The sequence below is a fragment of the Ovis aries genome, chromosome 1 (assembly GCF_016772045.2).
Source record: "Ovis aries strain OAR_USU_Benz2616 breed Rambouillet chromosome 1, ARS-UI_Ramb_v3.0, whole genome shotgun sequence".
NCBI lineage: Eukaryota > Metazoa > Chordata > Mammalia > Artiodactyla > Bovidae > Ovis > Ovis aries.
This window is the reverse complement of record NC_056054.1, coordinates 267,870,071-267,886,706: the sequence shown is the minus strand read 5'-3', so window position 1 is coordinate 267,886,706 and position 16,636 is coordinate 267,870,071. Positions and strand designations below refer to the sequence as shown.

The following is a 16,636-nucleotide window of genomic DNA, read 5'->3' as shown; positions in this document are numbered from 1 at the left end:
CATTCATTAGATTGGCTTTCTGAAACCCCTAACATCCATTGGACAACTACTTCAGTGAGTTCTGGAATTACAGTTCATACCATACAGGCCACATGGGCAAAAGCTAATGTCTTGAGTCTTCATTTTCAAAGTTAATTTGAAAATTGTAAACAAACATTAGTAAAATCTGAAAAGCACAGGGAAACCAACCAAGGGTAATATCTCCCTAATAATTGAAATTCATTAAAGCTCTGATGTGTCCTGCAAGGAAAGATCACCGATAGCCCTCATGATGGAAACCCAGATGAATGTGCCTCTGTTTTACCTCTCTGTAATCCTTTAGTTCCGCCAAAGCTTGCCAGTCCTGGAAATGTCCTTATCCTGCAAGGAATATTATCCCAGATATAAATCCTATGTGAGAAACAGTATCTTCAATAAAATCTCTGTGTGTATATGTATCTCTAAAGACCCCAGGTTCCAGTAATGATGTAATATGACCCCCCTTTCACAGGCAGCCCCAGAGGCTGAGGGAGTCATGGTCTGTTAGTTGGATGTAGCTGGAGTAGCATAAAGTGATACCTTGGTTTCTTCTTTCTGCTTTTGAATAAACTCAAAACTTAAGAAGAAGGTGAAATGAGAACCAGAACATGAACAAGATTTTGCTTCCTGCCCTCCTCCCAGAAATCCAGCCAGTGTCTGAACTGGCAGCAGGAGGGGAAGGGAATTTGAGGAGGAGGAAATTAAAGCACACACCACAAATTGTAAGTGTGATATTCTGTTTTCTCAGTAAAGTTGATATTTTTTCATTTTGACATTTTGAGGTTCTGTAAGAATTTGCAGCCTGCATCTGCAAGTCTGAATGATACTCTTCCAAAAGAACATTGAATTCAATAATTAAGTGATGAACACCAAGGGTTTCTTTCTGCAGAGGAGATTTGCTACTCATTCTTACCCAGACCTCTAATTTAGGGGCCCAATGCCATGTCTTTATGACACTGGCAAGTGCAAGTATTAAAATTCACATATTGCATTTTTCCATATTGAAACATCAACCACAGATCTCGCTTATTCCATTCAAAACCACTTTGCATAGTCCAAAAATTAGTGATCCTCACAGCACCCTGGTGAAAAAGGCAGTATTATGCTTCATGCTTCTAAAGAGTCATGTGGAAGTTTGTTGATTTGCCTATCACCAGGAAAACGAGTAGCAATTACAATAAAAGTCCAAAGTTCCTGGAGCCAGGTGCTCTGCTCAGGCTGGGCACATGCATCATTCTTTGCCACCCAAACTGAAACATTGAATCCTCCGCCATCTCACCAATGTGAATTCTGGCATCTCTCACTCAGAATAATTTTAGTTTGCTCGTTCCCCTTAGCTTTCTCTGCCTGGATCTCATGCTAAAATTAACCTCAAGGTTGGAGGAGCTGGAAAGTTCAGGACCAACCCAAAATGTTTTCCATCTTTTGACCAAACCTCGAATACTGAACATTTCTAACATTCAAAGAGGGTTTGTTGAAGTTTCCCAACTTTACCCCTCCTGGTTTCAAATGGCACCCGAAGCAGAAGAGCCAAAATGCTGTAAGGAGAAGCTATTCCAAACAAGATTCTTGGCCCAAGGCAGGCCTGAAAGGCTCCAGATGGATCTGATTGAAGTCGCCAAACTCCCGGGTGCCTGTGTAAAAGGGGCCTCTGGATCCTGGAAGGTCTGGCTGTTATGAGCAGGTTGGGTCCCTTTTTCTGGAACAGAGCATTGGGCGTGACATTGGCAAGGCTGTGACTGGACGGCAGAGGCAGGTAACCAGTGGGGAGGGGGACAGCCCCTCCTGGGACCCCTGAAGCCACCTGCAGTGCTGTGGCTCCGTGAACTTGTGCTGTGCCGCTGTGGGGTCACAGGCAAGGCTTCCCTCGGAGCAGGAATGTGCTTCCAAAGTGTGAACAAGGTGGAAACTGACACTCTGATGTGCCTGGAGGAAAAAAAAAAATATATATATATATATATATATACACGCCTTCTGTTTACATGCATGTGACTACCAGCCTGGCAGAGGAAGCACACAGGAGTCTCCTACACTGTGGGTCAAGCCTCAGAAACGTGACCCAAACCCAGCACTTGCGAAGTTCGAGTAGCCATTCAAGAAAGCTCCATCTTGGAGGACACAAGCCATGCCTTTTGGGGGTTTCTGCTGTCTAGAAACATCCAGGGCTTATCAAGTTACGCCAAGGTTGATGCTTTCAAATTGTGGTGCTGGAGAAGACTCTTGAGGGTCCTTTGGACAGCAAGGAGATCCAACCAGTTCATCTTCAAGGAAATCAACCCTGAATATTCATTGGAAGGACTGAGGCTGAAGCTGAAGTTCCAATACTTTGGCCACCTGATGTGAAGAGCCAACTCACTGCAAAAGACCCTGATGCTGAGAAAGATTGAGGGCAGGAGGAGAAGGGGATGGCAGAGGATGAGATGGCTGGATGGCATCATCGACTCAATGGACATGAGTTTGAGCACGCCCTGGGAGATGGCGAAGAACAGGGAAGCCTGGTATGCTGCAGTCCATGGGGTCGCAAAGAGTTGGACACGACTGAGCAACTCAACCACAAGAAGTGAGGAAGAAAAGTCAGACCTTTCAGAAAGTGCAAAGGAAAAAACTGATCTCAAAGTATGTGAGAAATTAAAACATTCTTTCTTTCCTGAATTCCTACACAGGCAAGGCTTCGCTCTGAGCCACGCTTCTCCAACTTGACTGGGTGGAGAAATTCCCCATGGGATCTTATGAAACTCTGGACTCTGGCTCTGTCGGCCTGGGGGGTGAGGGAAACCTGAGATTCTGAATCCTAACAAATTCCTATGTGATGTTAGTGCTCCTGGTCCATGGGCCACTCTGAGTAGCTCAGTAGCTTAACCTCTTGTATTTGAAACAAGTGTCATTAAATAGCTCTTTATACCATTAGACAGCTTTCATTTGATGGGTTGGTATCAATGCCTTTTTAAAAAATTTCTATTTCCCCATTGAGCAATATGTCTTCATCTCAGGAAAGTTAAGAAATAAACACTGAAACTCTTGCCTGTCTATCAAACTAAGTCTTGGGACTTCCCTGGTGATCCAGTAGCTGGGGATGCTGTGCTCCAGATGTGGGGGACCTGGGTTCAGTCCCTGGTCGGGGAACTAGATCCCACACGCCACAGTGAGGATCCAGTGCAGCCAAATAAATAAAATAAGTAATTTTTTTAAAAAAAACTATCCTCTTAAATTTGAATTGTACACTTATCCTGAGGGCCTTGTACGCAAGACAGATGTCTCTACTCTGGACCCCAGCACGAGGGTCCAGGAGACACAAAACCATTAATGTTCCTGCCTGCAGAACTCTCCAGTTGTTTTAAATTTTTGGATTTGCCAAAGAGCAGGTTATAATCCTTCCATGAAGCTCTGTCGTCCATGTCCCAGTTTAAAAATCATCATTCATCCCTTGTATGTAGAATCTTAAAAAAAAAAAAAAAAAGATATAAATGAACTTACTTACAAAACAAAAGGAGACTCCCAGACTTAGAAAATGAACTCAAGCTTGCTGAGGTGGGGGAGGGATAGTTAGGGACTTTGGGAAGGTCATGTACACACTGCTGTATTTTGAATGGATAACGAACAAAAACCTACTGTATAGCACAGGGAACTCTGTTCAGTGTTATGTGCCAGCCTGGTTGGAAGCGGGGTTTAGGAGAGAATGGATACATGTACATATGTAGTCCCTTCACTATTCAACTTCACTATAATAGTCCCTTCACTATTCAACTGAAACTATTACAACATTGTTAATCAGCTATACCACAACACAAAATTCTTTGGATGTTAAAAAAATATTTAATTTTTAAAAAATCATCACTGAGGTCATTGTCAGCATGGCATGGGAGTTTCTGGATAGCACCTCTGTTGGAACACAAAGACTTAGAAAATAAAGGAAAATGTGTGCTAGGGAGAGCTTATTTGTCCTCCTGAGATTTTAGACTATATACAGACTATATGGAGACCATATACAGACTATACAAGGACTACATAAAGACTATAGAAAGACTATATATAGACTTTATACAGACAATACACAGACTATAAAGACCAGATATAGACTATATACCGACTACATAGAGGCTATATACAGACTACACACAGACCATATAAAGACTACATATAAACTATATAAAAACTCTATACAGTTTTGGGGGGATCTTTTTTGCCTCCATTTTCAGGCCAAAGAATCTTCTTAACGATAAGCAAGTTCAGAGATAATGTACCGTAATCATGAAATGAAAAAGTCTCACAGGATGTTTGGATTGCATTGAACTGCTCACAGAAGTATATACATTCATTATAGGATTATGCAAATACACATCTTTGCACCTTTGCTATTATTTTTAGAGAGCCACCAAAAATAACACCTGAGCATATCTGTCCGCCAGTAGAAGCTGTAGCCAATCTGAGCAAGGATGAAAACTGCCATCCAATCACTCGGCAAAGCCACATTCACTGCAGCCACTTGGGTACAAGTCTCGAGCCGGCAGCCCAGAGCCTGAGTCACTCGGAGGAAGCGGGACAGAGGGGTGGCTTAATGCACAGACTTGAAGAATCCCGAACAGTGCTCGCTGCGAGATGGCCAAAGGCGTCCCCCTAGGCGCTTCACGGATGGCACACTTGTCCTGTGGTCTCAGACCCCTAAGGGAGTGGTAAGGCCAAGTTCACCAGCAGCCGGCTGAGTCTTTATTATTGTTATGACTTGGAGGATACCCAGAAACACTCCCACTGTGGCCTCGGAGAGTTATCTGCTGTTACGGCACTCAATATGCCGGCAAATTTGGAAAATTCAGCAGTGACCACAGGACTGGAAAAGGTCAGTTTTCATTCCAATCCCAAAGAAAGGCAATGCCAAAGAATGCTCAAACTACCGCACAATTGTACTCATCTCACACACTAGTAAAGTAATGCTCAAACTTCTCCAAGCCAGGATTCAGCAATACATGAACCATGAACTTCCAGATGTTCAAGCTGGTTTTAGACAAGGCAGAGGAACCAGAGATCAAATTGCCAACATCCACTGGATCATGGAAAAAGCAAGAGAGTTCCAGAAAAACATCTATTTCTGCTTTCTTGACTATGCCAAAGCCTTTGACTGTGTGGATCACAATAAACCGTGGAAAATTCTGAAAGAGAGGGGAATACCAGACCACCTGACCTGCCTCTTGAGAAACCTATATGCAGGTCAGGAAGCAACAGTTAGAACTGGACATGGAACAACAGCCTGGTTCCAAATAGGAAAAGGAGTATGTCAAGGCTGTATATTGTCACCCTGCTCATTTAGCTTATATGCAGAGTATGTTATGAGAAACGCTGGACTGGAAGAAGCACAAGCTGGAATCAAGATTGCTGGGAGAAATCTCAATCACCTCAGATATGCAGATAACACTACCCTTATGGCAGAAAGTGAAGAAGAACTAAAAAGCCTCTTGATGAAAGTGAAAGTGGAGAGTGAAAACGTTGGCTTAAAGCTCAACATTCAGAAAATGAAGATCATGGCATCCGGTCCCATCACTTCATGGGAAATAGATGGAAACAGTGGAAACAGTGTCAGACTTTATTTTGGGGGGCTCCAAAATCACTGCAGATGGTGACTGCAGCCATGAAATTAAAAGACGCTTACTCCTTGGAAGAAAAGTTATGATCAACCTAGATAGCATATTGAAAAGCAGAGACATTACTTTGCCAACAAAGGTCCATCTAGTCAAGGCTATGGTTTTCCAGTGGTCATGTATGGATGTGAAAGTTGGACTGTGAAGGAAGCTGAGCATCGAAGAATTGATGCTTTTGAACTGTGGTGTTGGAGAAGACTCTTGAGATCCCCTTGGACTGCAAGGAGATCCAACCAGTCCATTCTGAAGATCAGCCCTGGGATTTCTTTGGAAGGAATGATGCTGAAGCATGTGAAGAGTTGACTCATTGGAAAAGACTCTGATGCTGGGAGGGATTGGGGGCAGGAGGAGAAGGGGACGACAGAGGATGAGATGGCTGGATGGCATCACTGACTCGATGGACGTCAGTCTGAGTGAACTCTGGGAGATGGTGATGGACAGGGAGGCCTGGCGTGCTGCGATTCATGGGGTCGCAGAGTCGGACACGACTGAGCAAATGTACTGAACTGAACTGAACTGACGGCAAATAACCAGGAGCAAAGCAGCTCCAGGCCAGCGCACAGGCCTTCAGACTGCCCGCTGCTGCTCCGTGGCAGCTCCAGCCCCAAGGGTCACAGATGACTACAACAAACCATGCGCGTGCGCGCTCAGCTGTGTCTGACTCCATGAGACCCCATGGACTGTATCCCGCTGGGCTCCTCTAGTGGAATTCTCCAGGCAACAATACTGGAGTGATTTGCCATTTCCTTCTCCAGGGGATCTTGACAGATTCTTTACCACTGAGCCACCTGGGAAGCCCACAACAAACCATGAGACCTCTGCAAATTCCAGCCTTACTTTCATCTTTAAACATGACCTGCCATAGGAAGATCCCACTGGGAAAGATCCATACTCGGCTCCAACTAGGCCCGCAGAGAAAAGCCAAGAAATTGGGCATTTAACCGGTACATCCAAACTCTCCCGTTGAGCATCTGGACACTTCAGGCTAAAATTTTCTGGGACGTTTCTGGAATGGAATACCCAAAGGACTAGTTGCATCACCACTTGAATTTCTAAGTCATTATGAAGTCTCAACCGACTCTAACGTGGCAGCTGCATGTTACAGCGTTGAGCTTGTAGGGTCCATCCGGGGAATACTCAGTGTAGCAGAGAGAAAAGACCCTGGTATGGGGTTTAACCAGCCCCAACTTTATCAGGGAGCCCAGAAACACACTGGTGATTATCTTAACAGAGGATTTCCATGGAGAGCTCAAGGCAACTTGCATGACGTTGAGATCTTCATAAATTTGAAGAAATGCACACATTGTTATCCTTCTAAGTACTAATATGGTGTCAAGCTTTGGCAAAATAACTTCACACCCGTCTGGGAGAAAGCAGTCTCTCTCTGGAGTTTCAATTCCTGCTTTAGTCAAAACAGGAGTAAGAAAGAATTATGTCTATTCCTTTTTAAAGCCCGGTGCCCTGATCTCTGGCTGTGTTATCCCTGGTGTGTGGGGGTGAAATTGAGAGAATGGGAGGGGAAAACCCAGGGGGTTATTCTAATAGCACAGACTTTATTACAAAGTGTCTTTGCTGGCTATCACTGACCAGCTTGGAATCCAGGGTTAGCAGTTCAAAACCCTTGTCTCAGACTTCCCTGGGGGCTCAGTGTTAAAGAATCTGTCTACCAAAGCAGGAGACTCGGGTTTGAGCCCCGCTCCAGGAGGATCCCACATGCAGTGGAGCAACTAAACTGGTGCACCATGACTGCTGAGCCTGTGCTCTAGAGAGCAGCCCCTGCTCTGCACAACTAGGGAAAAACCCGAACAGCAGCAAAGATTCAGCAGAGCAACCCCATCTCACCAAAAAAAAAAAAAAAAATCCTCACTCATAGTGTCTCTTAACCATGTGCATTGAAATTAAGAACAGAGTGCCCTGGAACAGCAGTTCTCAAACATTTAGGCACCAGGGACCAGTTTTGTGGAAGACAATTTTTCCAAGGACTAGGGGGATGGTTCAGGTGGCAATGTGAGTGATGGGGAGCAGTGGGGAGTGGGGGAGGGGCAGCAGGGGAAGCTTTTCTTGCTCACCTGCCTCTCACCTCCTGCTGTGCAGCCCCGGGGGAGGCGGGGTGGCGCAGGGGAGGCGGCAGAGGGGAAGGGGGTTGGCGATCCTATCCTGGAGGATGTCTACAGAGCAGAGCAAAAGAAATAAAGTTATTAATGGGGAAAGGAGATGTTTACTTTGGAACTTCAAAATGAACATTTGATTAGTGAGCTGGTAAAACCAGTGGGCTGGGGCTTCCCAGGTGGCTCAGTGGTAAAGAATCGGCCTGCCAATGCAAGAGATGTGGGTTCAGTCCCTGGGTTGGGAAGATCCCCTGGAGGAGGGAATGGCAACCCACTCCAGTATTCTTACCTGGGAAATCCCATAGACAGGGGAACCTGATGGGCCACAGTTCATGGGGTCGCAAAGAGTAGGACAGAACAACAACAAAACCAATGGGCAGGAAAAATAGAGAAATATGCGTGCCCCAAATGGCTGGCCCACGTGCAAGATTAGCCTGATTTCAGCACTTCCAAGTAGGCGTGTCTTCTTCCTAAGCTACAGAATGAACTGTCCAGTATTCTTTGTCAGTTCTTGTTCTGGAGGACCATCCCCTCTGCCCTCCCTATATTTTGTGAAGTTCTCTTAATGCTCTCAAAGTGCGGTTGCCACAGTGCCGGGCTGAGTTTTACCTACAGGTGTGAATTAGCCTACTAATTTGAATTGTACTTGAAAAAGGCAATACAGGGATCGTTGATGGGTGAAAACAAAAAGTGAACAGTGTTAAGGCAGCCACTGCTTCGACCCCAAGTACAGAATTTCGCTTTTCTTTGTTTTCCTTTAGCTTCCTGAGTTCAGTGTGTATGTATGTGTGTAAGAGATAAACATAATTTTATCCCTTTATTGAAAAGATGTCCACTTAGGAGGAAGAAAACCACATACTTTTGGTTTTATTAAAATGGTCTTTTAGTCACAAAATTAAAATGCTTTCTTCTTTGCAGGCTTTAAAATACCAGTAAGTTGCTAGACCCTCTTAGGGGTCAGATTCTCATCCAAATAGTTCCTTTTATTATTTTTTCCTTTTATAGTTTCACTTATGCTGTGATCATCTTTACCAGGGGCTGAGTTCTGCTGATCTGATGCCCAGCATCTGAAATGATGGGCTCCATATCCCGTCTGCACAGCAGCCTGATGCCAGGGTTGAATTACTATTGAATAAGCAGCAGTGAAATCTTTATCAAAATAATCAGGGGTTCCCAAAACCACAAATAACAACAACCGGACTCAAGTTGTACTAAATCAGCAAAGATCATTGATATAATAAGATTCTGAGTCACTTTTTTTCTGCAGTCTCTCTCTCTCTCTTTCTCTTGCAAAGTCTCCTTGGCTATTTTCTTGCACCGCTTGGGGGAGGGCAGGTGGAGGGAAGGAAGGGCATTGCTCAGAAAGTTAAAAAAAAAAAAAATTGACATCACTGAAGTCACATGATTGGCAAGAACCAATTAAGATGGGCTGTGGAAAGGGGAACAGTTAAATTTGTAATTTGGGTTGTGTGAAAACTTCTTTGGGCCTCATAAACAACCACAGAACCACAAGTTGGGTAGCCTGGCAGTGTCAGAAGTCTGAGCCCAGCATAGTGGTCAGCAGGCAAGACGGATCACTCTGACTGGAAACCACAGGGCTTCGCAGAGTTCTGAACATCATCAACCCACAGCCAAGACGCCGCTTTTTTTTTTTTTTAATCTTTAGCAATTTGAATATCTGTCTTTGCAAAGGTACATTTCTTTTTTTTTTTCCTTAGGGCTCAGGGAACCCCAGAGGTGTCGAGGGGAGAAAAAAAAAAAACAAAAACAAAAAGGACCTGTAGGGAACCATGGTTGGAGGTGAGGTTAAAACGGTGACCTTTCTTGGTTTCTCGCTCTTAAGGTAAAAGAACTCATTGAATCCCCCGCCTTCAGAAGAGGGTGCCTTTTCAGGAGGAAGCGATGGCTTCAGACAGCATGTTTGAGTCATTTCCTTCATATCCACAGTGCTTCATGAGAGGTGAGTACACTCTGAGATTTTAATATCTACTTTTGCTCGGCTCTGTAGATAATAAAGTGGCTGCCTGTTGTAACTGGGTGCAGAGAGCCCCTGCCGCTCTCCCGTCTGTTTGGGGGGAGGAATTCAAACACCTCTTCGGGTGTAAGATTTCAAGGCTATTGGATTACTTATTCATCAGATGGCCGCTTTTGAGAAATGTTTTCATAAATACTTAGTTAAGCTGTCGAGGGGTTCCGTCGGTGGGTGAGAACTTTGTCCGGGGCAAGTCAGTTGGGCTGTTCCTGATTAAAATCCTAGAGATCATAAAGTTTGCAGGAAGCTCTCTGGGTTTTCTCTGGTTGCCCCCCGGCCTGAGATGGCTGTGGCTGAGTTGCCCCGCGCTGGGCAGGCAGTGTGGCCCACATGCCAGCCTGCCCTGGGCTTTAGCGGACTCCAGCATCACCGGCCAAGAAGGCTGGTGCCAGCGTGGGGCGGAGGCAGAGGTCGGCTCACCGCCCAGGCGGGGACACAGCAGGGACAAAGTAGCAAGTCAGTTGTCTCCGAAAGACGGATAGTAGAGGAGCCGGGCAGACTGGTCTAGGTTGAAAGCTGGGGCCTTGCTGGGTTATTCCTTGCAGCCTCAATGCAAAAGAGGCTGCCGGCATCTTCTGAGAGAGAGTGAAAGCGAAGCATACACAAATCTCTCCCGCCAAGAGCAACGAAGAAGTTGCCTAAGTCAAGCGTCTGAAGTGGCAGCTGAAGTCATTGAGATTGCATGCTTCCTAATAGAAGCAGCTAGTTCGGGGTACCTGCCTGCATGTTGGCAACCAGCCTCTTGAAACGCGCTGAGCTGTGGTTGAGCTCTGAATGTGTGAGTATGTGTGTGGTGTGAATGGGCGTCTGGAGTTATCTTTGCTGGGAAAAAAGAGGGCCGCGCCTAAACAAACACAAAGAAGAACGCAGAAATGTCACCAAGACATTGCCGTGTGCGTCCCGGCGAGCCCTTTGACCAGCGTCTGCACAGCCTGTGGCTTAATGGTTTGGCAGAGCTGGGATGGAGTGGGATGGATGGGACGTGGGGGGGTGGGGATCATTCATTTTCTAGCTACAAATGCTCGCGCGCACCCAAATAGTGTCTGTGACTCATTATTTATTCATCGAGCCAAGTGAGCTGAAGAATGCAGAGGGCTGCCAGCCACTTTGTCACAACAAACGCTATTGTGGATGCCACAGAGCCTCTGTGTTTCCGGGTCCCTGAAATTTAAACACTTGACAAAGATGTGTGTGTGTGTGTGTGTGTGTGTGTGTGTGTGTGTGTGTGTGTTGTAGGGAGAGCAGGATTTCAGGAGAAGGGGAAGAAAGCAAGTCATTAACCGATTCAAAGCTTCAAATTAAAGGGTTTTCAAGTGCTTCTTTACTGGCAGCTGAGGACATTTTAGTGAAGTTGAGTCATGCGCTGGTATGAGTCACACATCCTCACGGTGCTGAGCTTCTGCGGCAGAAACGCTGGCCGCTGGGGGTGAGAAGCTGTGAAGGGCCTTCTCGCTGCATTTCCTCTGGGCCTCTGACAAGCAAAGGAAGCAATATTTGTAGAATAACAGAAAGGAAAAAAAAAATCTTCCTGCCTCTACTCTGCTTTCAATACTCTCTCCAAACGATGATTGTTTCCTATTCTATCAACTCAGGAAGGCAGATTCAGGAAATTTTTCAACATCCCACTGGGTAATAGATGGGATTTCGGTGTGCAGGGCTGGCCTGCCTTCCTGTCCTTACTGGTGAGACAGCAGAGCTAAGTGAGGGGGGACCTGGTGACCTGCTCAGACGCCGGCAAAGACAAGGAGCTCAGCCCCTAACCCAGCCCCACAGTCCCTGTGTCCCCAGGATGCACACCGACCGGACCTGCCCCCCAGGTTTAGGAGCTGGTGGCAGCATAGATTTCAAGAGGAACTCTGTGCGGGGGACGCTAGCACCCCAACCAAGGCTCAGAAAGGCTCATGGGAAAAAGTCTTTTCTTTCCTTCCGGTCATTAAAAGGAACTCAGGGATGATTACAATCACACACTCAAGAATATAATATGGAGACTGAATTTCAGAGAATCAGAGTGAAATCTAGGCCATTTTTCACAGCTCAGTTTATCAAGGTGATTCGTCAGGCTGAGGGTTTGCATGGTCTGGGTTCGCAGTCCACACCACGCGTTTGAGTCTGGAGAGGTAGCAAAACGTCACTACATTTGGTACAAGATGGGCCCTGCCTTAGAGCGCAATGCTAGAAGAATCGCCCTACTCTCTATTAAAGTCCGTATCCTCCTTGCAGCCAGTACCCTGTCCCCCCAGCCTGGCCGTGAGCAGCGCCCCTCACTGTGGTCATTTATTGCAGCCTGTAATTTATAGCGTGTGTGCCCTCCCCAACTGCAGCTCCAAGCGAGCGGGGAAAATATCTTGTTTTCTTCCTGGGATGGCCCTTTATCAGTGCATGCAATTCTCACAGGAGGAAACCCATAACTCATTTTTTGAGCAAGATACCCATGTGGAAATGGAGGCGAAAGAGAGGTGTGGGACCAAGCCAACCATTGTTCCCTTCTGTGTGACAGGCAAGCGAGAGTCTGAGAGCCTGGCATGCAAAACAAATGTGGTCTACCACTGAGAAGGCTGCCTCTGCGCCTTCTCACTGAATGTGCTCAGGCAAGAAGATGAGGCGTGATTGAAATTCCCTGGCATGATCCCCTGTGGTTCAAGGCACGACGTCCCTGCAGGACCCAAACTCGGGTCCCCTGGCGGGGTACCACGTGCGGGCCTGCAGAGTGGGGAAGGATTGCGGAGGAAGAATGTCGGCACATATGTGTTTTTGCAAAATGCCTCAGGTAGCCGTGTTCTTAGAAGTGGCTTAGTGGTCTATGCAAAGCCTGAATGCTAATATGCCTCCGAGTTCCTAGAACCACAGGTAGAAATCTCGGCGGGGCTGACGCACCGCTGTCTTCTCAAGGTTATCTCTCAAAGGGAATTGCAGGAGCGGAGGCTGAACGTGTGAAGCATGCCTCTCCATGGGTCTCAGTTTACCACTTCTTTGCAGAGAAATATTGGTGAAGACATCTCTGGCTCTGCTGGAGATATAAGATCACACAAAGCCGTTGATTCAACTGGGTATCAGACACCATGTGAATTCCGTGTCCGTTTGCCAAGGCTGCCATAACAAACAAGCATAGACTGAGTAGCTTAAACAACAGAAATGGATTGCCTCGTGATTCCAGAGGCCAGAATTTCACGGACAATCCTGGTGTAGCTTTGGTCTTGGGAAGGCTTCAAGGCATCGGGAGGTTGGTTTCTTCTGAGGCCTCTTTCTTTGTCTTGTAGACGCTGTCTTCTCGACGCTGTCTTCTCCCTGTGGCCTCATGTACTCTTCCTTCATAATTATCTATGTCATAATTTCCTCTTCTTACAAGGATACTAGTCGTATTGCATTAGATCCCACCATGAGGACCTCATTTACTCTTAATGATCTCTGCAAAAACCCACTCTCCAAATACAGTCATCTTCTGAAACACTGGGAGTTAGCACTTCAACATATGAACTTGGGGAGGACACACTTCAGTCCCTGACAGTGTGTCTTAGCCAGTCTGACTCCCCTGGACCCACAAGGACCCTGTACTTTTCCTAAGTGCCCTCCTGGATGTGGAGGAATCAGATCCCAGCTCCCCCCATGTGAGACGCAACTCTTGAGTTCTGAAACTGCCCACACATTTTGAAACTGAGAAGAAAAAAAAAGGTGTTAAAATCTATCTAAACTCACAATCAGACCCTTTGCTATTTAGTTCCTTTGCATGCTGAGAGACCTGTGAAAATGACAAGGCAATTCTGAAATGTTTAAGCTTTAAAAGAGCAAAGAGCAGTCCCCCAAGAGATGCCACCTCCTTGGCTCTGCCTCCTCCCCAGGGATCGTCCCTGTAATCCCAGACCTTCCCAAGGCACACCCCATGCCTGGGGGTGGGAGACAGGCCACAGGAGGCCCCACACCTGCTCAGACTCCAAGGGCTGGCCCGGTGAGCTGCCAGGAGCAGAAGCAACTTTAGAAGGAACAGCTGAGCCAGGGGCTAACCGGCAAGCAAGCAGCCTGGGAGAGCTTTTGGAAGTAAATTAATCGCCAGGAGGTTTCTCTCTTCTCTTGAAACAGGTCTGAATTGTGGACTTTGAAAAGATTTGCCTTTTTCCTGAGAAAGCGAGTAATGTTGGGCCACTGCACACACAGAATCTAAGAGAGACAGGCTTGGAGGTGTTGGTCTAAAGCACAGAGCCCAGGAGCTTGTAAGAGCAGCCAGGATGAAAAAAGAGAAGGAGCCAGGGCTGAAGAAGGACCAGGCGGACTTAGTATGGTGACGCCCTTTTCCTTTCTTTTCAGGTTTTCCGGCTTTTTGCCAAAATAGCATGGGACAGCTTCTTTCTTGAGCTTTGGTTTCCTCATCTCTAAAGTGAGGACGGTATCAGATTAGCCAAAAAGTTCATTCGGGTTTTTCCGTACGGTAAAACCCAAATGAACTCTTTGGCCAACCCAAAGGACCTGTTGTTAAAGTGGCTGCAAGGACTAAATTAAACAACCTAAGTACAGTGCTTGATGCTGTCATGAAAACCAGGCAGTTAATGTCAGCCACGGTGACTGTGGTTCAGCTTTCCAGATGATGCTTAGTCAAGGCCATCTACTCTCAAAAGGAGAGGTCACGGGGGACCCCAGGAGAGGCCTCCCAAAGACAAAGACCCCGGGTGGGGAGGAGACGGTGTGGAGAGTCAGAACCAAGACGAGAGGGAAGGGGCTCTGCCGTGGGGGTCCAGCCTAGGCCGGGGCAGCGTGGCAGGAGCCCAGTGGGGTGTGGAATTTGGTGAGTAAATTAGCCGTCCCTTCAACACCATGTCTCTCTTGCTTTATGAGAAAGAGGACAGAGAAAGGGTGAGGGCACTTTGTGTCACTTGATGGGCTTAGCTTTTCAACGTCGTAGCTAGTTGGGGCATGAGACAGGAATCCCGATGGAAGTTTCTCCTTTTTGAGGTCCTGGTATCACTTTATTCTCCTGAAGTCCCTTCTTAATGAAACAGCCACCTCCTCACCTGGTGACCCTCCACAGGTCCCCCTGGCTCCATGCTTCTAGGGATATTTCTGTGTATTTGTCAAAGTCCTGGAGAAGCCAGTGGATAGAGGAGCCTGGCAGGCTATATATGGGGTCACAAGAGTTGGACACGGCTTAGCGACTTCCCCACCACCACAACCAGTGAAGGCACCTTGGTTGCTTGTCAGGTTGGGGGTGGGAGTGAAGGCCGCACAGGAAACTCAAGTGAAATTGCTGTTTCTCAGGTAACTTCCTAGTGACCTAGATGAGTCATTAGATGTCTCCGTGTTTCATCTGAGTTCTGCAAAAGGGACTAATAATGTTCTAGATGAGCTTGCCTCTGAATGACCGAGTTCCTGTTCAAAATCTTTCAATATGTCAGAGAGAGGTACCATAAAACGCATCACAAAGTGTCTCAGTGTAAAAGCATGAAGCAATTAAAAAAAAAATTATTTTATTTCCTAGTGGAAAACAGTGATCCTACCATTTCATATATGGCAAGCATTTTCCCCAAATTCTCTTAAAAATTTTTTTTCCAACTCCCATTCTTGAGAGAGCTCCCCAGAAGCTGCTCTGGTACCTGAAAAGAAAGTGTTAGTCTCTCAGGCCTGTCTGACTCTTTGCAACCCCACAGACTGTAGCCCGCCAGACTTCTCTGTCCGTGGAATTCTCCAGGCAAGAATACTGGAGTGGGTTGCCATTTCCTTTACCTAGACCTTAAAGTTTGCAAAATATTCTTTTTCCGAAAATTTTGTTCCTTAAGCTCCCCTGTCCCTTCTTCTCGAGGCCACCAATCCCCTCCTTCAGCCTCTTTGCTGAGTAAAAAGAGCCTCAAGTAATATGTCGTACTTGGCCTAGTTATCCCCCTCAAAAAAAAATTCAGTATGATGCCCCAGGGTGGTAGAAAGGGAGGGAGCGTCTCCTCCAAGAGCTTTGCAGACCATGCACATAATCAGGGAGTGCTTTCAGAGAATTATGGGTGGTTCCTGGACACAAGTTCAGCTCAGTTCAGTCCCTCAGTCATGTCCAACTCTTTGCAACCCCATGGACTGCAGCACGCCAGGCTTCCTTGTCCATCACCAACTCCCGGAGTTTACTCAAACTCATGTCCATCAAGTCGGTGATGCCATCCAACCATTTCATCCTCTGTCATCCCCTTCTCCTCCACCTTTGCTCTTTCCCAGCATCAGGGTCTTTTCCAATGAGTCAATTCTTCGCATCAGGGTCTTTTCCAATGAGTCAATTCTTCACATCAGGAGTTTCAGCAACAGTCCTTCCAATGAATATTCAAGACTGATTTCCTATAGGATGGACTGGTTGGAAGGGACTCTCAAGGGTCTTCTCCAACACCACAGTTCAAAAGCATCAATTCTTCAGTGCTCAGCTTTCTTTATAGTCCAACTCTCACATCCATACATGACTAATGGAAAAACCATAGCTTTGACTAGATGGACTTTTGTTGGCAAAGTAATGTCTCTGTTTTTTAGTATGCTGTCTAGGTTGGTCATAGCTTTTCTTCCAAGGAGCAACTATCTTTTAATTTCATGGCTGCAGTCACCATCTTCAGTGATTTTGGAGCCCAGAAAAATAAAATCTCTCACTCTTTCCATTGTTTCCCCATCTATTTGCCATGAGGTAATGGGACCAGATGCCATGATCTTCGTTTTCTGAATGTTGAGTTTTAAGCCAAGTTTTTCACTCTCCTCTTTCACTTTCATCAAGAGGCTCTTTAGTTCTTCACTTTCTGCCATAAGGGTGGTGTCATCTGCATATGAGATTATTGATATTTCTCCCAGCAATCTTGATTCCAGCTTGAACTTCATCCAGCCCGGCATTTCACATGATGTAT

At 46.3% G+C, this 16,636-nt stretch overlaps 1 protein-coding gene across 2 annotated transcripts in view; it reads left to right on the top strand.

Moving 5' to 3' along the window:
• The first annotated feature begins 9,246 nt into the window (after positions 1 to 9,246).
• The window catches only part of RUNX1 (RUNX family transcription factor 1), a 271,101-nt gene continuing 263,711 nt past the window's right edge, over positions 9,247 to 16,636 (top strand). For both annotated transcript variants that reach the window (XM_042238225.2, XM_027961500.3), the window contains exons 1-2: positions 9,247 to 9,448; positions 9,600 to 9,716. In XM_042238225.2, the coding sequence (XP_042094159.1) occupies positions 9,659 to 9,716 (58 nt within the window). In that variant the 5' untranslated portion in view covers positions 9,247 to 9,448; positions 9,600 to 9,658. The remainder of the gene's footprint in view (positions 9,449 to 9,599; positions 9,717 to 16,636) is intronic.